The 21,525-nt window shown below is 43.5% G+C and overlaps 1 protein-coding gene and 1 pseudogene across 1 annotated transcript; one reads left to right on the forward strand and one right to left on the reverse strand.

Moving 5' to 3' along the window:
- Positions 1–11,015: 11,015 nt before the first annotated feature.
- On the reverse strand, positions 11,016–14,577 carry LOC127755720 (putative disease resistance protein RGA3; annotated as a pseudogene).
- On the forward strand, positions 14,370–21,292 carry LOC127753696 (putative disease resistance RPP13-like protein 1). Its single transcript, XM_052279107.1, has 3 exons — positions 14,370–14,808; positions 15,922–16,619; positions 18,187–21,292. The coding sequence occupies exons 2-3, from the start codon at positions 16,209–16,211 to the stop codon at positions 20,947–20,949; spliced, it is 3,174 nt and encodes a 1,057-aa protein (XP_052135067.1). The 5' UTR covers positions 14,370–14,808; positions 15,922–16,208; the 3' UTR covers positions 20,950–21,292.
- Positions 21,293–21,525: the final 233 nt, after the last annotated feature.

The following is a 21,525-nucleotide window of genomic DNA, read 5'->3' on the forward strand; positions in this document are numbered from 1 at the left end:
AACTTGTGGCACCCAAATCGCCAACTTGTAAAAATGTGCATACTGCTAAGTAAGCCTTTCGGCACTATATAAGCCCTTCGGCAAAAAAGTGCAAGAAAAAAAGAAGAGGAAAATGAAAAAAGAATAAAAACTGGATGTAGGGCTATTATCCACCTTGGAGGCCCGAACTAGTATAAAATCTTTGTGTCTTTCGTCTTTTTTACTTGTGTGAATGATAATTCGTGGAAAAACCCCAAGGCAAACGCCTGATCAGCGAATACGCCAGGGGGGCGAAACGAATCGGCCGAAGCATCGCTCGCCGAACGTTGAAACCGCGACAGCTTGTTTCGGAAATAACTAACCGAACACCATTATACTAGGTCCATGTGGAAACATAAGTGCTTTCAACGCACAATACCACATATCAAAAACGGAAGCCGAAAGCTGAAAAGTCAGTGTACCTATTTCGCTAATATATGCAAAGGGGCCGACATGTTTTGACCTAACGAAAGGACGAAAGGTGACAATGCGAAAAATAGCGAAAAAGGAATAAAACACATCTTTATTAACTTCGAAAAAATAATCAAAGGATGAAGCCATACAACATGGTACAAGCGTAGAAAGCAAAAGCTTCACAGCCTAGCTCACAAATAAATTATATCTTCGCCCCCAAAGTAATCCCCTCTCCCAAAGGAATGATTTGGCGAACATGGTTCGTCATCATTACTAATGTCATACACTACCCTAAGAGGAGAGGGGGGCGAAGCACAAACTAGGCTATAACGTCGACAAGCGATCGCCTCTTGGCGAATCGACCTCTTAAAGTCTCGCCAAAAGTTTGCACTATTCTCGCGGCACAAAATACGATGGCAATCATAATCTTCTAAGGTCCGACCCGGATGTGTTCGCATCCATTCAGCAACCTTTACGACTTGGTAGCTGTTGCAGAAAACGGGCCGAAGAGGACGTCTAACCTTCAGCAAACCTTTCGCCGCCACGAACTTCTCATTCTCTTTTCACCAAAAACCAGTGGGGGGCCAAACGCATGCTTTCCAGCCACAATCCTGCTAATAAAGCACCAAAGAACAAGTGCAAAAGGAAAAAAAATCCGAACAAAATCAATACCACTGCCCAATAGGATAATGAGTTTGGCGAAATGATAATTTTCCATTAGCAAAAAGTCTTAATAATTACAAGGCGAAAGCGGCTAAAAGCCGAACATGCAAAGAGCCTATACACAGCAGGGCTACCAACAAAAAAAAAAGAAAAAGAAGTCATACGAGGGCGAAGGGCCTCACACCTCAGGGTGGTCTTGGCCTCTGTTCCCTTCGCCCTCGTGTTCGGCCGCCGGTTCTGACAACCCGGGGGCCCCTCCGGCGTGGGCGGCAGCAGCTTCCTCGTCCTTCGCAATCCTGTTAAGATTCTCGCGAAGGCAGGTTTTCACACAATCCCGGCCGCCGTCCTCCTAGAAACCTTTTCGGAAGGCCTTCAAGGACGCCCCGGAGCACTGCGAGTTCGAAGGCCATTCTCCTGTCACATGGTCGGGAAAATCCCTGATATGTTCACAACCGTGCGCTTGTAGCAGGCTAAGGACGAAGCCTGCAGAAACACGAGCACAGCAATCCCCGTAAGTGCCGGCCACATCGACAACTGAGCCGGCCGCCTCTTGCGTCCAATCAGAAAAGTCGAAAGCTATCCCGTCATCTCCCGGGGCACCCTCTGTGCGCGCGCTGAGATCGTTGAGGGCCAGCCTGAGCATGTAACAGGCTTGCTTGGCGGATTCCGTCGCCGGCGCCAGGGCCGAAGCAGCGGCCTCGGCCAAAATGAGGCGGGCCTCAAGAGACCTGATCCTCTCTTCGGCCGCAGCAAGCTGATGATCATGCTCGGTGCCCCGCCTGTTCGCCGCCTCCAGATCGGCACGGAGTGACTTGTTCTCCCCCACCAGGGACTTGTTCTCTGCATTTGCCTTCCTTAAAGTGTCCGCCATGACGCGCCTTTCGTCCTCCTTGTGGCGAAGGTTGTCCTCGGCCTTCCGGAGCCGAACCGGTAACCATCCAGCCTTTCCAAGGCGGACTTCTTCGCACTCAGGTGCGCGGCAAGGCCCTAGAAAAGGGAGACCGAAACCATTACGGCGTGCCATAAGCAAAAAAAGAAAATTTCGCGCAAAAAAAACAACAACACAAATGAACATACCCGAACGAACAAGCTCTCTACGGTTGCACAGCTTTCACCGAACTCGTTCATCTCGGTGAAGAGACCAAGGCCTTCGGAGGGCGCGATAACCTGGCACACCCCATCCACAAAAGGGGCGATCTCCGGCCGAGTGGCGAAATCGGCGGGAACGAAGTGCGGGGTGGTAAGCGTCACGTCCAACACAGTCGCTTCGACCGCCGGAGCCTTTCCTTCCCACCGGCGAGCTAGCGAAGGGATCGCTTCAACCCGTTCGTCCTAAGAGACGTTCGTCCCGACCGCCGGCGCGAAGCACTCCCGCCTGTCGTCGCTTCGGCGTCACTAGCAGGCGGAGGAGACGCGCGCCTCCCCGAGAAGGAGCGCGCTGGAGAACCGGCGAAGTCGGTGTCCTGTCGGACCCCTCGCTGCCCGAAAAGGCACGACCAATCTGTATGACCTTACCCTTCTTCTTCTTCCCTCGGGCGACTGATCCCGGCTTTGCCGCAGTGCTAGAGATGGCAAGAAGGGTGTTCGGCACAACAACGTCTTGCGGGCGAATGGGGGAAACGTGAGAGTCCGCTCCAGATTTCACCGGGGTCGGACTAGGAGTATAACCGCGGGAGCCATCGTCCTCAGACCCAGCCTCCCTGTCGTCTTCCTCCTCCTCACCACCGCTTTCAGCCGTGTCCTTCGTCGCGCGACGAGATCGCACCTGGCCACCCTTCGCGACCACCCGCTTACGCTTTCTCGACGTTCCAACGTCGTCGTCACCAGCCTTGGCGGGGATCGATCGACCCGGTAGTTCGCCAAAGTGAACTCGATTCGCCTGGCCGTCAAGCTGACACGAAAGCAGGCAGGCAAATTCGGTCGAGGTAAGGCCCCCAACCATCTTCGACGCATCCGCTTCAGCCTCTCCAAGTGTGCGAACTGGACAAAAAAAACCGGAATGAGTCGAAAGATGTCCACACGCATACAGAGGGTGCTGATAAATGCAAGGAACTTACGCTTGACTCTAGGAGGAAAAGCGAGGCGGGGAAGCCCGAGCACCTCTTCGTCCTCACTAACGGACACCCCCCATTCGCGAGCATGGGGAGAGATCCGAAGCAGGCTGAACTCCTCGCAGAGGTCGCGGGTACTCAGCCGCCGTGCAACTTTGCGAAGGAGAATAAGCCGAGACTCAAGAACACCGTCGACCTCCACACTCGGCTTAGCAGAGATCGAAACAGCAACGCGTTCGAACCTAAGCCAGTTTGCCTTGCTATCTTCTGCGGAATATGGTTTATTGATATAAAACCATTTCTGCATCCAGTTTCGCTCCCATTTCGCCATCGAGGCAGGCACCGGCCAGGCGTCTGAGCGCTTAGGGCGGAGTATGAAATTTATGCACCCAAACACCATCCTTTTCGGACCGGCCGGTGTGCTCACATCCTTCGTCATTGCGCATGCCGTAAAAAGAATGGCGAACAGCTCGGCAGTGGGATCGAACCCACACGTTCGACACATCCACGCAAAAACAGCTAACTTCGGGAACGCCGATGGGCTGAGCTGGGAAAGCCTAACCTCGTACATCTCCAGAACGGACGGCAGAAAGTCGTCGCAAGGGAGGCGAAGTCCGGCAGTGTCACGCCCGGAAATTCACTAATAATTTCCGAACTAATTTGTGCATAAAATCCTCGTCCAGGAATCAGCCGAGGTACACAAATTGACAATTTAATATACAAATCCATCATAATAATAACATTACATACTTACAAAAGAAAAGAAAAACAACAGCAGCGGATTAACGGTCTAACGATGGCTTCAGCTCCACTCCCACAGGCAGCTCAACTAGGGTATAAGCCAAACGTCTTCTCCTTCTGGATCCTTTTTCTTCAACTGAGGTTGATTGATTATTGCAAGAATGAGCATATAACATACTCAACAAGCCACACAGCAAATATGCAAGTGCACAAGGATTCCAAAGGATGGCATAATATAGGGATCATTTGCGAAAACAGCATTTAGCAAACATTTAAGAGAAGTAAAACAGTAGAGTAATTAATCAGAAATTTTAATCAACACTGAACAGCACACCCATGCTGCTCAGGCCCAACCATCCTGAACAACCATACCCAGCTGTACAGATCGAACTCCAAACCAGGAGCTAAACAAATTATTACCAGTTATTGCATCAATAATTATTTGTGAGAGGTGTGAGACTAATCATGAAAAACATTGCTCAACTCGCCCATAACCGCGGGCACGGCTATTCGAATAGTTTTACTCTGGCCAGAGGTGTACCACTGTACCCACAAGACACAGCCTCAACATCATGTCTACCATGCGTCGCGATACTGGAAAGTACCCGAATAGAGGCTATGACAATACCCCCTGCACAACACAACTCACCACAGTGCACCATTCCTAGATCATAATCACCCCCTCTATAAATATAACCAGAGGCATGGACTCCCCAGCGACCCCCACGGACTTCTCGCCGCTTCTCAGTCTGGTGCCCCGCAATGAATCATGCTATACAAAAGGTAAAGCCGTTGCCCACGCTGGCTTGTGGTTAGCACGGTTAATGTCTCACAATAGTAGCTCGCGAACCGGTCCTTAATTGTCATGAGCACGACCTTCAAAACCATGTGCTCACAACCCACCATTGTCAAGTTTTAGTTATCAATAATTATCATAACACGATTAACCATCGTGAGCTACCATTAAATATAACCATAAATAATAATGTAGTATATATGATTCATCCCATTAATGAGCTAATGTTTCTATGCATGGCTAAGCAATTATATATATATAGCATTTAGCTGAACCAAACCAATATATAAGGTCCTAGCTAATCAAATTATAACCCATAGGAAAATAAAGTCATCTTCGGCCATTAATTAATCGGGAAAGGCTCACCACCCGATGACATTCGAAAATAATGCATAAGTTGAAATAAAACATCAGCTTTAAACGGGTTCAACATGCTCAAAGGGTTGTTTGGGATCTGTGTGACTTGCCTTGATCTTCCGCAAACACTTCTGAACCTTCCTCAACGAAAACGCTCTTCTCCGGAACGTCGGAAACTAAAGCGAAAGAACAAAATCAACAAAACAGTACAAAAACAAGCATAAACAGTACATATGGATATTTTTAACATGTAGATCTTGATTTTAGATGAATTTAGCAACTTGAACCACTCGAATCCGAGTTACGATGATTTAGTTATGAATTTCCGAAGATTTAATCTATTAAAAAAAACTGAAAAAGAGGAGATGATGACGTCATGATGACGTCATCGACGGCAGCCACGCACGGGTGGCGACCTCGCCGGAGCTAGGGTGGTCGGCCGGACTTTTGGAGGACACCTACGCATAGAGGACGACGAGACGAACCCAACGGTACTCACCCTCGAACCAAACGACGAACGACGACGGCCGGTGACGGGGTCTAGCGGCGGCGCGGCTTTGGTCGACGGCGGCGACGGGGCTCCGGTGACCGGCGACAGCGGGGAGGGAGCGGCCGAGCTTGCCCACACCTCGGCGCACCTTATGGCGGTGACGGCGACCGGCGGCAACGGCGGAGGCGACGGCGCGACACGGATGGAGCTCGGCCGGCGACGATGGCGGGGTGGAGCACGTGGCGGCGGCGCTACGAGGCACGGGAGATCACGGGAGAGGGGGCAAACGAAAGAGGAGGACTAGGGGGTCCTATTTATAGCCTTGAATCGAAGAGATCGGACTCCTCCTGCAAGAAATCGGCTCGGGAAATCAAAAACTTGGTTTTGGAGATAAACTCGAAAACGAGTTCGATTCGGATAAGATACTCAACGATTAGCTCCGATTTTGGGGGTAAAGATAGAGGAGAACGAGAGGATCAAAACCCCTCAAACAATCGGAAGAAAAGGGGAGAGATTGAGGAGGAAACGGCGCGGCAAAGCGGCTCGGCATGGCAGCCAACTCGGCTCGGCCGGCGGCTGGAGCTTGAAGACGCACTGTAGCGACAGGGAGGTAAACTAGACTTTTGGCTAGGCTTCTACTTCCAAGGACTGATTAAAGGAGGGACAAAAAGCAGACTTCGGGAAAGAGAGGGAAAAGACTGCAGGCTGAGAGGAGACTGGGCCGAGAGTGAGAGGACTTTTCCTAATTCGGCCCGAAAAGGAAAAGGTGAATTTTAATTACTTTTCCAATTAAATTAATCACTGAAATGATCTTTGAATTGTTAAAAATACTTATATTGCTCAAATAATTTCAAGAAAAATCTTGAAAATACTTGGACCCTCAAAGTACTTAACAAAATTACAATCAGACCATTTAATGATTAATTTAATATGTGGATAATTACTGAAATGTTCTTTGTATGATTAAAATTAGGAATTGAGCTCCGAAAAATCCGAGAAAATTCCAGAGAGTATAATTAACCATGGAGAATTTAATAAAAATTAAATCCATCCATGCTTCATATTTAGGAAATTTTATTTCCCACATTTAACTTCACTTGTAATTTAATGAACATTTAATATAAATTCTAATAATAATTTATTAAATAATTTATAAATCCTGAAACGAAATTTAGGATGTGACAGGCAGCGAAGAAGGCGGCGAAGACGACAGTCTGGCTATTACCGGGCGAAGGGACGACGGCTTCGCCCCCATAGGTCGCCTGGTCCTCCACGAGAACACCAGAAAGGACAAGCTCGGCCAAGGCGGCCTCCTTGACAAGTGATTTACCAAGGAAGCACGACCACCCTTCGCCAAGGCTGCCAGGGTCTTCGCCAGTCGACCCAGCCATCGTAGGCTTGCGAGGAGCCATCGAGTCCGTGGCGAAAGGAAGGAACTGTTCGAAAGCCACGAGAGCGTGTCAAGGCGAATGTATCGAATCATAAGGGCGCGAGCACGTAGCAGCAGTGAAAGTAAAAAGCGAGGGGAGAAAAGCGGTAACCCAGGCGGGGTTATATAATCCCATCCCACGACGGTTCGTCTTCCGCCCAATTAGGGCGCGACACGTGTCCAGGGGTAGACGAAACAGTAAATTCCCATCGGACTGGGCCGCTCAGTACAGGCCGAAATCCAAGAGGAGCATACCGGCCCATGAAGGGCCCCTTACTGTCGCATTTCAGACCAAAATCAAGGCAATGCAGTCCCCCCTTTCCGAAAGGGCGAATGCTAAAGTTTTCTAAACCAAACCATGAAAACACCAAGTATTCACGTTTTTTCTGCAGGACTTTGAGAAGAGGTTTTGGCAGGAACGTCGGCCGAAAGGGGGCGCCTCATACCATACCACATGGTTTGCATGGTCTCGGCCGAAGCTCCTTACTCACCCTTGCCCGTGAGGGGCTTGTTGGCAGTATGCCGTGAGGCCCTTCGGCCGGGCCTGTCGAAACCTAAGAACCAGCGAGGATTCAAGCTAAAGGCAACAGAGCCAGTTGGGCGAAGCCCCATGGCGAAGGCCATGGGCGGAGATGGCGAAGGCTGACAAGCCGCGTTGGGTCCATGCGAAGCAAAGGCATCTTGGGCAAATGACATATAGCCAAGGGTATACGGCGAAGCCGCGAGGCCTCCATCAGGACAGGTTCGGCATGCAAGCGGCCTCGCGGGCTACTTCGGCCTGAGGGGCCCATTCGCCATAGGCCGGGCCTAATCGATTGGCCCATTAGAGGCCTATGTATGCAAATGACATTGTGTACCCATGTAAATGCCCCTTTCATAAGGGCAACCATGTAAATTCCCCTGTAAAACCTAAACCTTAATAGGGGGACCTGTAACAGGATTATAAATAGACCCCTAGGGCCGTGTAAAGGCGGCATCCCCAAGAAAAATCTTAAAAGTTAATACAGTTTACTGCTTTCCAACACTGTTGAGTAACCATGTCCTTCGACGTATACAGTTGTCGTTTCGACAACAGATAGGATGTGACATATAGTACAATGAATCTGGACAGATGTATGCCTAGATTCGTAGAATTAGGATGTGTCACATCCGATACTAGGTTGGTTTTTTATATGACGGAAGGAGTAGTTAATAGTTGTAGTAATTTTGCAGTCCTTAAGAGGTACGGGAAGGTACCAACATATATTTTAGTGCAAATTTGGTACCTTTTAGTACACGAGATACCGAGAGGTACCAAATTTTACACTAGAAAATAGGTACCTCCTCAAGCACTATAAAATTACTTATGCTCTTTACACCTAGATTTAACATCCCCTTTTGATGTGAGTTTACTAAAGTCGAAGACCTGAGACGACATTTGCGATGTATTTATGATCAGTGTCTGCTAGACGAGTAGACCCGTTCTTTGCAGACATGCCAGACAATAATGTATATATGATGAACAATTTTGAGTCTATAATAGTTATCCTAGTGCACAATTTGATGAATTAACAGTTAGAAAGTTGAAAGTTGTTTCGAAAAGTATATTCTGAGTTATTTGTTCGTACACGGTGTTAATAATTAAAGAGGAAAACCTTCCATGTCACAACATCCAGAAAATGCAACCGTGCTGCAAGAGCTTTGGGCATTCCCTGATATCCAGTTCCATATGGGAAGTGAGTCCAGAAAGCCCATGACAGTACGGCAGGCCTTGTGGTTCAAGAGAGATGCATGTCATGAAATTGCAGCTGATTGTTAAGCACTCCAGTGATGAGAGGTTATTCAACAGCCTGGACAGGTTGTTATCCTGCGCAGTGTGGTGAGTGATGGGAGGGCAGGCAGTTGTTCCAGATTACCGCATCTACAAATGTGTAGCTGATGTAGGGTAGTCGACGCAGGAATCCCAGTGATATTAGGACAGTCCATCAGTTGAAAAGAAACCAAGAACAGAAAGGGCACTGAAGGAAGAGACAAAATGTTATCTGCACATCTGATGGAAAGCCTGTGCAAGCGCGGAAATGCACCATCATCCACCCCAGACCACTCTGACCACTCGGGCATTTGCACGAATTTCAGTTTCTTCAGTGCTGGGAAGCCCTTGAAACCATGGCCATGGCTGCAGAACTCCTGTCGGATGTGTTGCAGAAACATAATTTCACGGACATGGAGAAACTGGAGGGACCACTGGTGGAGAAGTGCTTTTTAGTTCCGGTTCGTAACCCTCTGTAGTCTCGGTTTTCAAACCGGGACTACCAATCCGGAACTAAAGATAGTTATCTTTAGTCCCGGTTCAAATACCCGGGACTAAAGATCGATCACCAACCGGGACTAAAGAGAGGTAGCGGCGGTGAGATGGTCCTTTTCTTTTTTTTTCTTTTTTATTTTCTCTCGAATCAAGTGGGATACATATCTCAAATCAAACCCCAAATACCCAAATCAAACCCCAAACAAAGTAACATCACAAATCTTATACATCACAGATCCATACAAATGTACAATGAATCACAATATTGTCCATACAAAAGTACATCACAGTGAATCACAAATAAAAAAACAATGTTGACTGCCGCTGTCGCCGGCCGCGGCCCCATCGGCCGCCGTCGCACGGCCGCCTGCCGCGCGGCCGCCTCACTCCGCCGCCGCCGCACGGCCGCCTCGCTCTGCCGCCGCCGCACAGTTGCGGCGCCACCAGCCGCCGCCGCGCAGCCGCCTTGCTCCGTCGCCGCCACCTCGCTCTGTTGCCGCCGCCCGGCCGCAGTAGAGAGGGGAAGGAGGAGGAGGAGGCGGGGATAGGAAGGGGGAGCAGAGAGGGGAAGGAGGAAGGGGAAGGGCTAGGGGAGGAAGGGGATATCGAGGAGGCGCTGGAGGCGGATACCGAGAGACTTAAAGAGGAGAGAAAAAAAAGGGGAGGGGTCACCACAAGGAGATAATTGGGACGCGCGCTCGGCAGTCTATTTTGGTCCCGGTTGGTATAAACAACCGGGAGTAAAAATAGAACTTTAGTCCCGGTTGTTTATACCAACCGGGACTAAAGATAATTGGAGCCTGACCCTACCCACCAACTTCTTTAAACTGGAACTAAAAATTATCTTTAGTCCCGGTTGGTAACAGATAAAAAAAATTTTAACCGGGACTAAAGATGATCTTTACTCCCGGTTTTTATTGCAACCGGGACTATTGTGGAATTTGATCGACCGACCAAAGATGGTTTCTCCACCAGTGGACGGTAGCTCACCAAGCGTTGGAAGTCGCTCAGATTTACACCACAAGAACTTTATTGTTGTCAAGTTGGAGAAGGAAGACTCACCCAACCAAGAGGGATATTTGGAACTCTCATATCTCTCTATGATTAGTTTTCTTAGGCTGTTATATGGTCGCAAGTTGTCAAGCAGCAGCTCGTGACACTGTAATTGCAGGTTCCCTTTGTACCGTGTTTTCACTGTAATCTGGGCTGTCATCCAAATCAATGCCACTACTGAAGTCCAAGTGTAAGGACTGGAGGTGCTTTTTATTATGTAGCCAAGCTTCTTTTGCATCCTCTCCTTGCGATCTAAATCTGCCAGTCCTCTTACTGTCAACTCGTTAATTTTGTTCAAGCTCTTCATCAGTTCTCCCATGTTACAAATGTTACGACCGATATATAGTTGAGGCAAAGTATGCAGGTTAATTAGGCTGTGAATTCCGTGTAGCTCAAGCCTGCAGTAAGAAATATCGTACCGGTTATCTAGCAGGCATTCACAATGTAAATGGCGTAGTAATTTTGCACTGCCCATGAAGCCCTCCAATGCCTTGCTTAGAAAGAACTCCTTCTCGTAAAAGACAAGAGCTCTCAACTTCTCACAACCGAGGAGCAATGCTTTTGGATTTTCTATATACCCAGATGCTCTGTTCAACACTATGATGGCTCTGAGTGAACGTGAGGCAACTGACATTTCACGCGATATACAATGAATGGACAGGTACCTAACATTTGGTGGAATTTCAATGCATCCATCATCTGCTTCGAGCCTAAAGAACTCATCTGCAACAAGAAAGCATGCAAGATCGTGGATAAGATCATGCATGATGTGAAGCCCTTGAATATCATGCACTTGCAGAAATGAGCGGTCAACTATTTCGTTGAAATATAGTCTTGCGGCACTATTATGTCGAATTGTCGATCACATTGAATTATATCAAGCGATTTCCACAGTCCAAACACCTCGCTTCTATCAATTAAATAGCCTTTGGGAAATAGAGAAAGGGCAACAAAACATCTCTTCAGGTGTATAGGCAAGTGTCTGTAGCTCAATTCCAAGGCTGGTAGAATCTCCTTTTGTGGTGGCTCCAAGTCCCATATGTCACTTTCTAAGACATATCTCCATCTCATTTCATCAGCTTCATAGCACAACATGCTTCCTAATGTTTTGATTGCTAACGGCAAGCCCCTACACTTTACTCCGTACAATAATATTCTTGCCAATCTTATCCAGGTCTGCTGGGGTGTCATCTTGTTGGTCAACAGAAAATGCAGCTTGTTGGAACAATAACCAGCTGTCATCTGAACTTAAGCAGTCTAGGTAGTAGAAAGGCATTGTCTGCACCAACTTTGCCACTGCCTCATTGCGGGTCGTTACCATGATCCTACATACACTTGAAGCAAACAATGGCATGCACAACAACTCCCATGTATCTCTTCGTTCAGTCCATACATCATCTAGGACAAGGAAAATCTCTTCCCCTGTAGTTTATTTCCCATCACCTCCTGAAGATCAGCCAGTTCTGATAGACTGGAGCTCTCCTTTGTCAGCGAAGAGATGATCTTTGTGTAATGTTCTTGGTATCAAAGTACTCTGACACACAAACCCATGCGCAGAGATCGAAAGATTGGTTCACCCTTGGGTCATTGTACACGAGTTGTGCCAGAGTTGTTTTGCCCACACACCCCCCATACCAACAATTGGAAATATAGACATACAACACGCAACGCTGCTGCTTTCTCCGGACTTCATCAGCCTTTTGATAATTATCTCCTTCTCTCGCTCTCTTCCAATAATTCTCTCTTCCACTACAAAAGAGCTGGTTTGCCGCACAGTTTGGAAGTCAGGGACAATCCGCCGATACCCATCATTTTTGGACTGACTAAAACTATCATAGTAATGTTTCATCTCAGTAAACCTCTCTACAACCTTCCTTGCTCTAACAGCCAACTCACTTGGAACTGGAACTACGCCAGGTTTAATGCGGTAGTGCTCGTCATTTACCTTCAGAATAAAACATATATTAGCTAAGAAGGAGATTTACTAATTTAACACTAACTAGCATGGTGGCCCGCACAGATTACGCGGCTAGCATCATTATATTTTCTCTCATATAATAGCATATATGTTTTCACAATATATTATTCAAATATATTAAAATGATAACATAATTTTAAATTTTGTAACTACTAATGTGTAATATTCATATTGTATTTTATATACGTTTATTCAAATATATTAAAATGACAACATAATTTTAAATTTTGTACTAACTTTATGAAACTACTAATGTGTAATATTCATATTGTATTTTATACACGTGTTAGTTATTAATTAGTTTTAATATCAAATTTTAGTTATTTTTAAATTATATATATTCCTATATGGACTCTAGACTCGTCTTTTAATATTTATTTTTTAATTCCGAATTTTCTGTAAATTGTATTTCTATATAGACTCTAGGCTCTTCTTCCAATATTATTTATTTTTATTTCTGAATTTTTATTATTTCTAATTGTATTTCTATGTGGACTCTAAACTTATCTTTCAATATTTTTTAATTTTTAATTTCGAATTTCAGTTACTTCTAAATTGTATTCTTATATTAACTTAAGACTCTCTTCTTCCCATGTTTTTTTTAATTTCGAATTTTAGTTATTTGTAAATTGTATTTTTATACACACTCTAAACTCTATTTTTAATTTTATTATATTTATTCCGAATTTTAGTTAGTTTTAAATTCCTATATGGACTCTATACTCTATTTCTAATATTCTATTTTTTAATTTCGAATTTCTATATCTTCTTAATTGTATTTCTATATGGACTCTATACTCTACTTCTAATATTCCTTATTTTTTAGTTCCGAATTTTTATTATTTCTTAATTATATTTCTATATATGGACTCTATACTCTACTTCTAATATTCCTTATTTTTAATTCCAAATTTCTATTATGTCCTAATTGTATATTCTATATGGACTCTATACTCTTCTGCTAATATTCCGTATTTTTTAATTCCGAATTTCAGTTATTTATAAATTGTATTTTTATATGGACTCTAGTATATATCCTCTTCTAATATTCCTTATTTTTTAATTCCGAATTTCAACTATTTCTAAATTATATTTCTATATGGACTCTGTTTTTCTTTTTCTCCGATTAATATGAGAATTTCTAGGCCGTGACAGCCAATGTGGAGGCTCTTTTTTCTATTCCTTTAATAAGTTAATAGATTTAACAACTTTTAACCCTCAAGATTTGTCCCAAACTATAACAACTTCTCCACCAACATTTTCTTCCCAACCAATCACAACTCTCCATCATTCACTTTTCCCACATACCTCCACTATTCAACCAATCACAACCCTCCATCATTCACTTCTACCTACTCTTTTTAATAACTGTGTTTAGCTTTAAAAGTACTTATATTTTGGAACGGATGGAGTACATGCATTTTCCCATTTTTCAAGACAAAATCATACGGACAACTTACGGTTTGTTTACACAAGTTTTAGATTGGCACGATCAATGTTTTTGCAGTTATATATACTAACCAGTAAATTTAGTTACTTTTCTGAGAGGAAAGTAGTAAACTAATTAATTAGTTTTTCATGTACACACACAGATATATCAATAATCATTACATATGGACTGCATTGATGAAATAATGACTATGGCTGTGTTTAGTTCCCTTCAAACCTCTAACTTTTTCGTCACATCAAATGTTTGGACATATGCATAGAGTATTAAATGTGGACGAAAAAAATCAATTGCACAGTTTGTATGTAAATCGCGAGATGAATCTTTTGAGCCTAATTACACAATGATTTAACAATGTGGTACTATAGTAAATATTTGCTAATGACGGATTAATTAGGCTTAATAGATTCGTCTCGCAGTTTACATGCGGAATCTGTAGTTTGTTTTGTTATTAGTCTACGTTTAATACTTCAAATGTGTGTCCGTATACGTTAATTTTTTTTTGCCAAAATAACTAAACACGGCCTATGTACTTATGTAGTATTGACTTAGTTGGCCGAAAAAATTAATTATTACATGCTTGCAGAAGAATCAAAGACATATGAGGGAAGAGACGGTGAAGGCGTACTATATGGTGCTTACGCTTGCCGTCGCAGGTATTAACGCTCCTCTCGAACTCCTCCATACTGACGTGGTTCGCCTCGTACTCGTACTCATCCACCACATCCTCCGCGTCGTAGGCCAATTCCTTGAGCTCCATGAGCCGCAGTTTCGCTGACTCCTCCCTGCAGATGATCCAGTGCTCCTCCGCATCGTGCAGCGTGGCGTGGATCCTGCGCATCGTCCTCTCCAGCATCCGGAGGGTCTTCCAGGCCCTCGCTTGTCGTTGACGGCGCCGTTGCTACTTGCAGGCTTGCTGGCAGCAAGGACGAGAGCTTGTCAAGTGCCCATTTCACGCCCATGGATGCGAACAATTCAGCCATCTTTCTCTCTGATGAGTCAACTAGAGTGCAAGCTGGGAGGAAAGCAGCTAAGGCAAGGAAAAGGGAATGGGAATGGGTGGGTGCTTTGTTACCGTCGTACAAAGGTTAGTTCATCAAAAGCAAGAGCAAATTATTGTTGGTGGTGTACGTATTATAAAAAAAGATCATTATGGTGTACGGTAATAAAAAGAGATAAAATATTTGTTATGGTGGACCCTGGCCATATGAAAGGATTAATAAATTATAGGTGTGATCGAAGTGAGCGTCGCTCAACATGTTAGATTTTTCGTGGTAGAACCAACTCACCCAAGTTTAAATTCTAAATTTGACATGTGTGTTCATATTTACGGCTAATTATTCTTTCAGTGGTAGGCTACGTACAAAATATGCTATCCCAGGGGTAGGATGTGTGTGCGTGCCTTCACAAGGATCCGTGTGCACGTGTTGTGGACGCCTGCGTTTATACTGTGTTTCTAAAAGAAAAAAATTATAGGTGTGGCGGATGCACAAGGCTGAATATCACAAATGATTTTTTAATCAACGTTATAGACTATTTATATGGTAAAGATCATCAGACAACCAATTTTCCATTTCAAATGTACAGATTTCAACTAAGTTACTGCCTTACAATAGTACTAGGATGTATCATATTTAGTATTAGATTGTTTATGGGACGGAGGGAGTACGTACAGTACTCTCCCTTCGTCACAAAATATTATAGTACAAGATACTACTATTTAAATTTGATACATCTTTTCAAATGGAGTGTGTTTATTTGGCACTTTGGTGGGTGCTCCAAAATCCCAGCATGGATCCTCACCAAAATCCTGAAAACTAGTACTTTGGAAATGTTTTTTGTACAGCTAGCAGCTTTTAAACCATTTCAGATACTCCTATATTTTTTCTTTTGGAGGGACCCATTTAGTGGCTACATGCTGCATCATCAGTTGAGTTGTGATCCAACTTCATTTACCTTTTAGAGTTTCACCTTAAATATATACCTCTTGTAAGCCACCGTGCAACGTTGTAACCTCACCCTGATATAGTGGAGATATTTTGCTAGCTGGCGTTCGTGGTTTTTTCTCTCTTGTTTTAGAAGGGTTTTTCACGTTAAATCTTGTGTCTTATATGATTGATCTATTTGTTCTTTACCGTTTGTTTTCCTATCATTTTGTAACACATCCGAGCAATGACGATAAAATTTCAAAATATTGCAGACTGAACATGCAAGTAGTAGCTGCTATCGTGCCAGTATTTCAGTATTGATCTCAGTAGCGGATGGTTGGTGCGCCAGCCCCACCGCTAATCCCTGCTCCTACTGCTTCTACTGCCCAATGATTGATGGGGAGGTTAATTAGAGTTTTGTTTTTTTCCCGTCCTTTTTAGTTGGTGAGTGAGGCTGAGAAGGAGCTGCCATGCCATTCCCTTCCTTGCAGCCAATTGCTATTGCAACAGAAGCAACACACATAGCTAATCAAGCTGGTGGTCAAACCACAGCCAAGAAATGGCCGGACTGTTTGCATCCATAGCAATCGAAGGTGCACTCGACAGCCTCTCCTCCCTGCTGCAACTGCAAGCCAACAATCCAACGCCTCCTCCGGCGACTACGGCGGCGGTGCTGCCGGTGGAGACGAGCCACGGTAGCGTGAAGGGGGGGCTGGAAGACCTCCGGGCGCTGGAGAGGACCATGCGAAGGATCCACGCGACGCTGCGCGACGCCGAGCAGCACTGGAACACCAGGGAGAAGTCCGCCAAGCTGCGGCTGGAGGAGATCAAGGAGCTCGCCTACGACGCGGAGGAGGTGGTGGACGAGTACCAGTACGAGGTCACCCGGCGCAAGGTGGAGGCGACGGCCGCTCAGGGCGGCGACGGCGCCAGCAGCAGCAGCAGCAGCAGGAAGCGCAAGATCCACAAGGTAAATTAATTGGTAGTCCGCTGCATCTAGGAGATAGAAATTTAAACTAATGTTACTGTAGTTAACTATTTAATCCGTACCATTCAAGTAGATGGGACCTCGTGAAACTCAATAGGAGATGATAAAATACTCTATGCTTTTCAAAATTTTAGCTGTTCTAAGTTTGTACTCGCTCCTTCTATACACAAGTTACTTCTATTACTTTTATCACCAAGTTTAAGGAGAAATTGACTCATCTTGCATATAACAAAACTTAAGAAGTGCATGTACGCATGCAACCAATGAGTATTAAGATATATATCTCCTCAGGTTCTAATGAAATATTTAATTTACTCTCTATTTAATTCTTGATATTTACTCTCTATATAATTCATATGCTGTTAACTGTATGAATTTTTATAACTTGTTGATCAAAAATAGATATGTTTGACTTGTAACAAAGCTAAAATGAGAATTACTTTGAAACAGAGGAAATACCACATTTAATATATAGGTGGGACCTCGTGAAACTCACTAGATGATAATATACCACACTTAGGCTGTGTTCAGTAGCAAGAAATTAATTCGTCCCGCACAAAAAACGAAACCATCCATTAGCACGTGATTAATTAACTAGTTTTTAAATGGATCAATATGATTTTATTAAACAACTTTAATATATATTTTTTTCAAAAATGCACCGTCTAATAGTTTAAAAAGTGTGCAGGCGGAAAAAGAGGGAAGTGGGTTCCTAACTACTCTTGCCGAATGCAGCCTAAATTAATGTAGTAGTAATTTGTGTGCTTCTGTTTAATCTCACAAAGCTGCTGCGGACTCGGTTCGTTCTAAAATGTAAAATATATGTATCTTACATTTATTTATTTCTTTTATAATATATTATCAATAATTACAAAATTAACATCATATTAAAATAATTTCAAATATGAATCTAATAATACTGCATGTATGACATTAAACACATATACTTTACTCCAATTACTCTCTCAGTTCCATAATATAAGGCATAACTACTTTTTTCAGATGCTCCATAATATAAGTCGTGCATACATACATGCAATTAATTAGTACATCTTCTCTATTAAATTATGAATTTTTAAAATACTCCACCCTTAAGATCTCTAATTCTATTGGGTGCATGCATTTTATTTATTAGGGTGATACAAATTAGGAGGTGATAATAATTGGTTTTTGGTCTTAGTATTAAGGGTGGTTGTGCCTTATATTTTGGAACGGAGGGAGTATTAGTCAAAATTTTCAAATGTGAGTTTGTAAAAAACACAGGGAGTTCTTTTATCTATCCCCATCAAATCAATAAAAGCGTCTGAATCCCTCAAGAAATCCCTGAAGATGGATAGTCGTATTAGTTGACTTCCTTTTTTTTTCTGAAATTATACATGATGAGCAGGTATTAGGGCATTTAAGCTTCTTTACTAGCTAGTCTGACTCTCAAGTCTGAACCCTTAACAAATCCCTTAGGGAAATGAAAATAAAAAAGTAAAATGTCAGCATGATACTAGTAGATGACTAAGAGTCCCTCTTTGATGTTTTTTGTATTATTTGTGAAAAGGTACATGACGAGGATTACTTCATTGAGGCTGGCATAATTCCAGTGCCAAAAGAGTTGACTGTCAGAGCAAGGAAAGTTATACAAAGATTTGGTGAGATCGAAGGCTACTATGGTAGTTTCACCTTGTCTGAGAATGATGGGGACAGAAGGATTATCCCTGATATCAATAGTCTGAGGCAGACTAGCTCTTTTGTATTTGCGCCTATAATTGTTGGAAGAGACCAAGACAAGGAGAACGTTATCAAGAAGATGATGACCTTGGAAGGAAGCCGCATTGGAGGTTGCATGTCAGTTTTGGCCATTGTTGGCATGGGAGGATTGGGTAAAACAACGTTAGCGCAACTTGTTTACAATGATCCAAAGGTGCGTCAAGCTTTCGATCTTTTCGGATGGGTTTGTGTTTCAGAGCATTTCGATGTGAATAACATAACGCGGAAAATTCTCAGTTCAATAGCAAAGAGAAACTGTGATTATATACAATCTAGTGAGCTCCAGGGTCAATTGGAAAACCTGATAAAGGACAAGAGGGTTTTCCTTGTCTTGGATGATGTTTGGAATGAGCAAAGTGATTACTGGAAGTCGTTGTGTATGCCGATTTTTGCCTCTACGCGTTGTGACATTATAGTAACTACTCGGAGTGAGGCAGTGGCAAGGTTAGTTCAGACAATACCATTCTACAATTTAGACTACTTAAATCCTGATGACAGCTGGTTGTTATTCAAGCAAACAGCGTTTGTTGAGCATGATAATGTCAGTCCAGCAAACCTAGTAGAGATTGGCCAGAGGATTGCAAAGAAGTGCCAGGGGTTACCGTTGGCACTCAAGACTCTAGGTAGCGTATTGCGCTTTGAAACCAATGTAATGAAATGGAGAGATGTTTTGCAGAGTGAACTATGGGACTTGGAGCGGTCACAGAACGAAGTTTTGCCAGCCCTGGAGTTGAGCTACAAGCACATGCCTATGCACCTGAAACTTTGTTTTGTTTCCCTTTCTCTATATCCGAAAGATACTTACTTCGATGAAAGTATTGTTGTTTGGTTGTGGAAGTCACTTCATTTACTTCAGTGTGACGGAACTGATAACAGCAATGAAATTGGAGGTTTATATTTTACTCAATTAGTTCAGCGATCATTGATTCAACAAGTCGATACCCACGGACGCATGGCTATACATGATCTTGTCCATGATCTTGCGTGCTTTCTAGCTGGGGAAGAGTTCTTTAGACTCGAGGAAGATGGATATGTTGAAATTCCAAAGGGTGCTCGGTATATGTCCATAATGCCACATCCACAATGTAAGAGGAGTACTCAAATATCAAATGCCTCGCAATCTCTCAGAGTAATCATATTGATCAGGAGAATTAATATCGAAAATCCAGAAGCATTGTTTATGAACTGTAAAAAGTTTCGGATCATTCAAGTCATAGATGACAGTTTTGCAAATGTGTTGCTTGACTTCATGGGTGACATGAAACTACTACGTCATTTCAGGCTTATAAGAAGCTGCAACGAGGTAAAGTTAGTAATATCTGATTCAATGTCCCAGCAATTCAATTTGCAAACACTGAACTGTGAAGCATATAGTCTACATGGAATTGGGCGGCTAGCTAACTTGCAAAATTTGCCTAATATACACCTCTGGAAATGTGGTTGCTACTTAAGGGAGCTGAGGAATATGAACAAAATAAGGAGGCTGCACATATATGGACTTTGTAATGTATCTAGTATTCAAGATGTAAATGAAGCTCATTTACATAGCAAGAAGGACCTCGAGATACTAGAATTGGACTTTGAGAGTGGAGGGATTTGTAAAGTTCACAAAGAGGAAGCTGATGTTAATCAAGCAATTAGCACTGTATCTGGTGGCTCAATACTTGAGAGCCTAAGACCACATCATCAGAGTCTTAAAGTACTAAGGATGAAGAATTTGAATGAGGTAAATTATCCCAGCTGGTTGGGCAGTGCTTCCTTTTCCAAATTAACAAAATTGCGGTTAGAGAATTGTCAATCTCAGCACCTTCCAACGCTAGGTGAGCTACCTTCTCTCAAATCCATTGATATCCGCCAAATGGAGTACGTGGAAAACATCGGTCGGGTGTTTTGCAGCCTTGATCCAAGCGTCAAAGGGTTCCGCTCCTTAGCACACCTGAGATTCCAAGACATGAATCGATTCTCAGAGTGGTCCGAAGTGCATGATGGCGAGTTTTCGTCCCTGGAAACACTGCTGATCTGGAGTGCCTCTGAATTGAGCTCTCTTCCATCGGTTCCATTCTCAAGCTTGCGTAGCTTCGAACTATGTGATTGCAAAAATCTTGTTACTTTTCCTGCATCAGCTACCCTTCAGATACTAAGCATCTCGTCTTGCGAGAAACTGAAGGAACTGCCGGCTCTCCCGTCCCTCCGTTCACTGAAACTGAGTGGCTGTGAAAGCTTGGTTGCAGTTGGTCACTTCCCGTCACTCACCGTCTTGCATATGAGTACTGAATTTGAAGAAGAGGTACTTCACAAGTTGATGAATTTACACTTAAAGCTGGAAGAATTGTCAATTTCGTCTGATACCATGAAGTTAATCAATCTTGAGCCACATAGCCTGCCTTTACTTAGAGAGCTCGAGTTAGTATGCCCTAACTTGCAGAATTGTGATGCACTTGCCAGCCTCAGTTCCCTCAAGATACTATGCGTAAATCGTTGTTCTCCCCAACTTCGGGTGCCTAATTCACTTCAAAGCCAGCTGGAAAAACTCTACAGTCCTGGATCTTTGTAATAACAGTCCTCTTTTTAAATGTACTATTTTAGTTGGTACTTCTGCCTTTACATGGCCACATATCTTAATTCTCCTTTTGCTATCGACTCTGTAGAAGCAGAACATCAATTCAAAGACTGCAATTTTTCGAAAGGGGATTGGAGGGAGAATGCAAAACAGCTTCTGGTGTCCCACTCCCACCTTAACACTGGGACACGGTTTTCTTTTTCTTGATGGAACTGTGGGACTAGAACAATAAAGGAAAAGCGAATAATTACACAATTACTAAAGAAAAGGATTGTTACTGCGATAATCATCGGATAGATTGATTGAGAGATCAATGTTAGTACAACTAGAAAGGTGGCCTGCGCGCATGAAAGGTAAGATTTTTATTGTTTGTTAAAAAAATTTGTCTCATAGATTAAGGGAAAACTAAAGTTTGAATACTGTAATAATTTTTTAATAATTTAAGGGTTTTATTTTTCTTAAGGTATCTTAAAAATCCATTCACAAATTTTTAGTACTTACGACTTTTGAATCATGTTTTTTTCTCGAGTAAATAATAAACTATTGCTTGTAGTATGGCTACAAATGAAA

The sequence above is a fragment of the Oryza glaberrima genome, chromosome 11, assembly GCF_000147395.1.
Source record: "Oryza glaberrima chromosome 11, OglaRS2, whole genome shotgun sequence".
In the NCBI taxonomy this organism is placed as follows: Eukaryota; Viridiplantae; Streptophyta; class Magnoliopsida; order Poales; family Poaceae; genus Oryza; species Oryza glaberrima.

Excerpts from the sequence above, each read along its gene's own strand:
- LOC127753696 (XM_052279107.1), top strand. The coding sequence starts at position 16,209 with ATGGCCGGACTGTTTGCATCCATAGCAATCGAAGGTGCACTCGACAGC. Across the intron at positions 16,620-18,186 it reads GGAAGCGCAAGATCCACAAG|GTACATGACGAGGATTACTT; the intron begins GTAAATTAATTG and ends ATTTGTGAAAAG.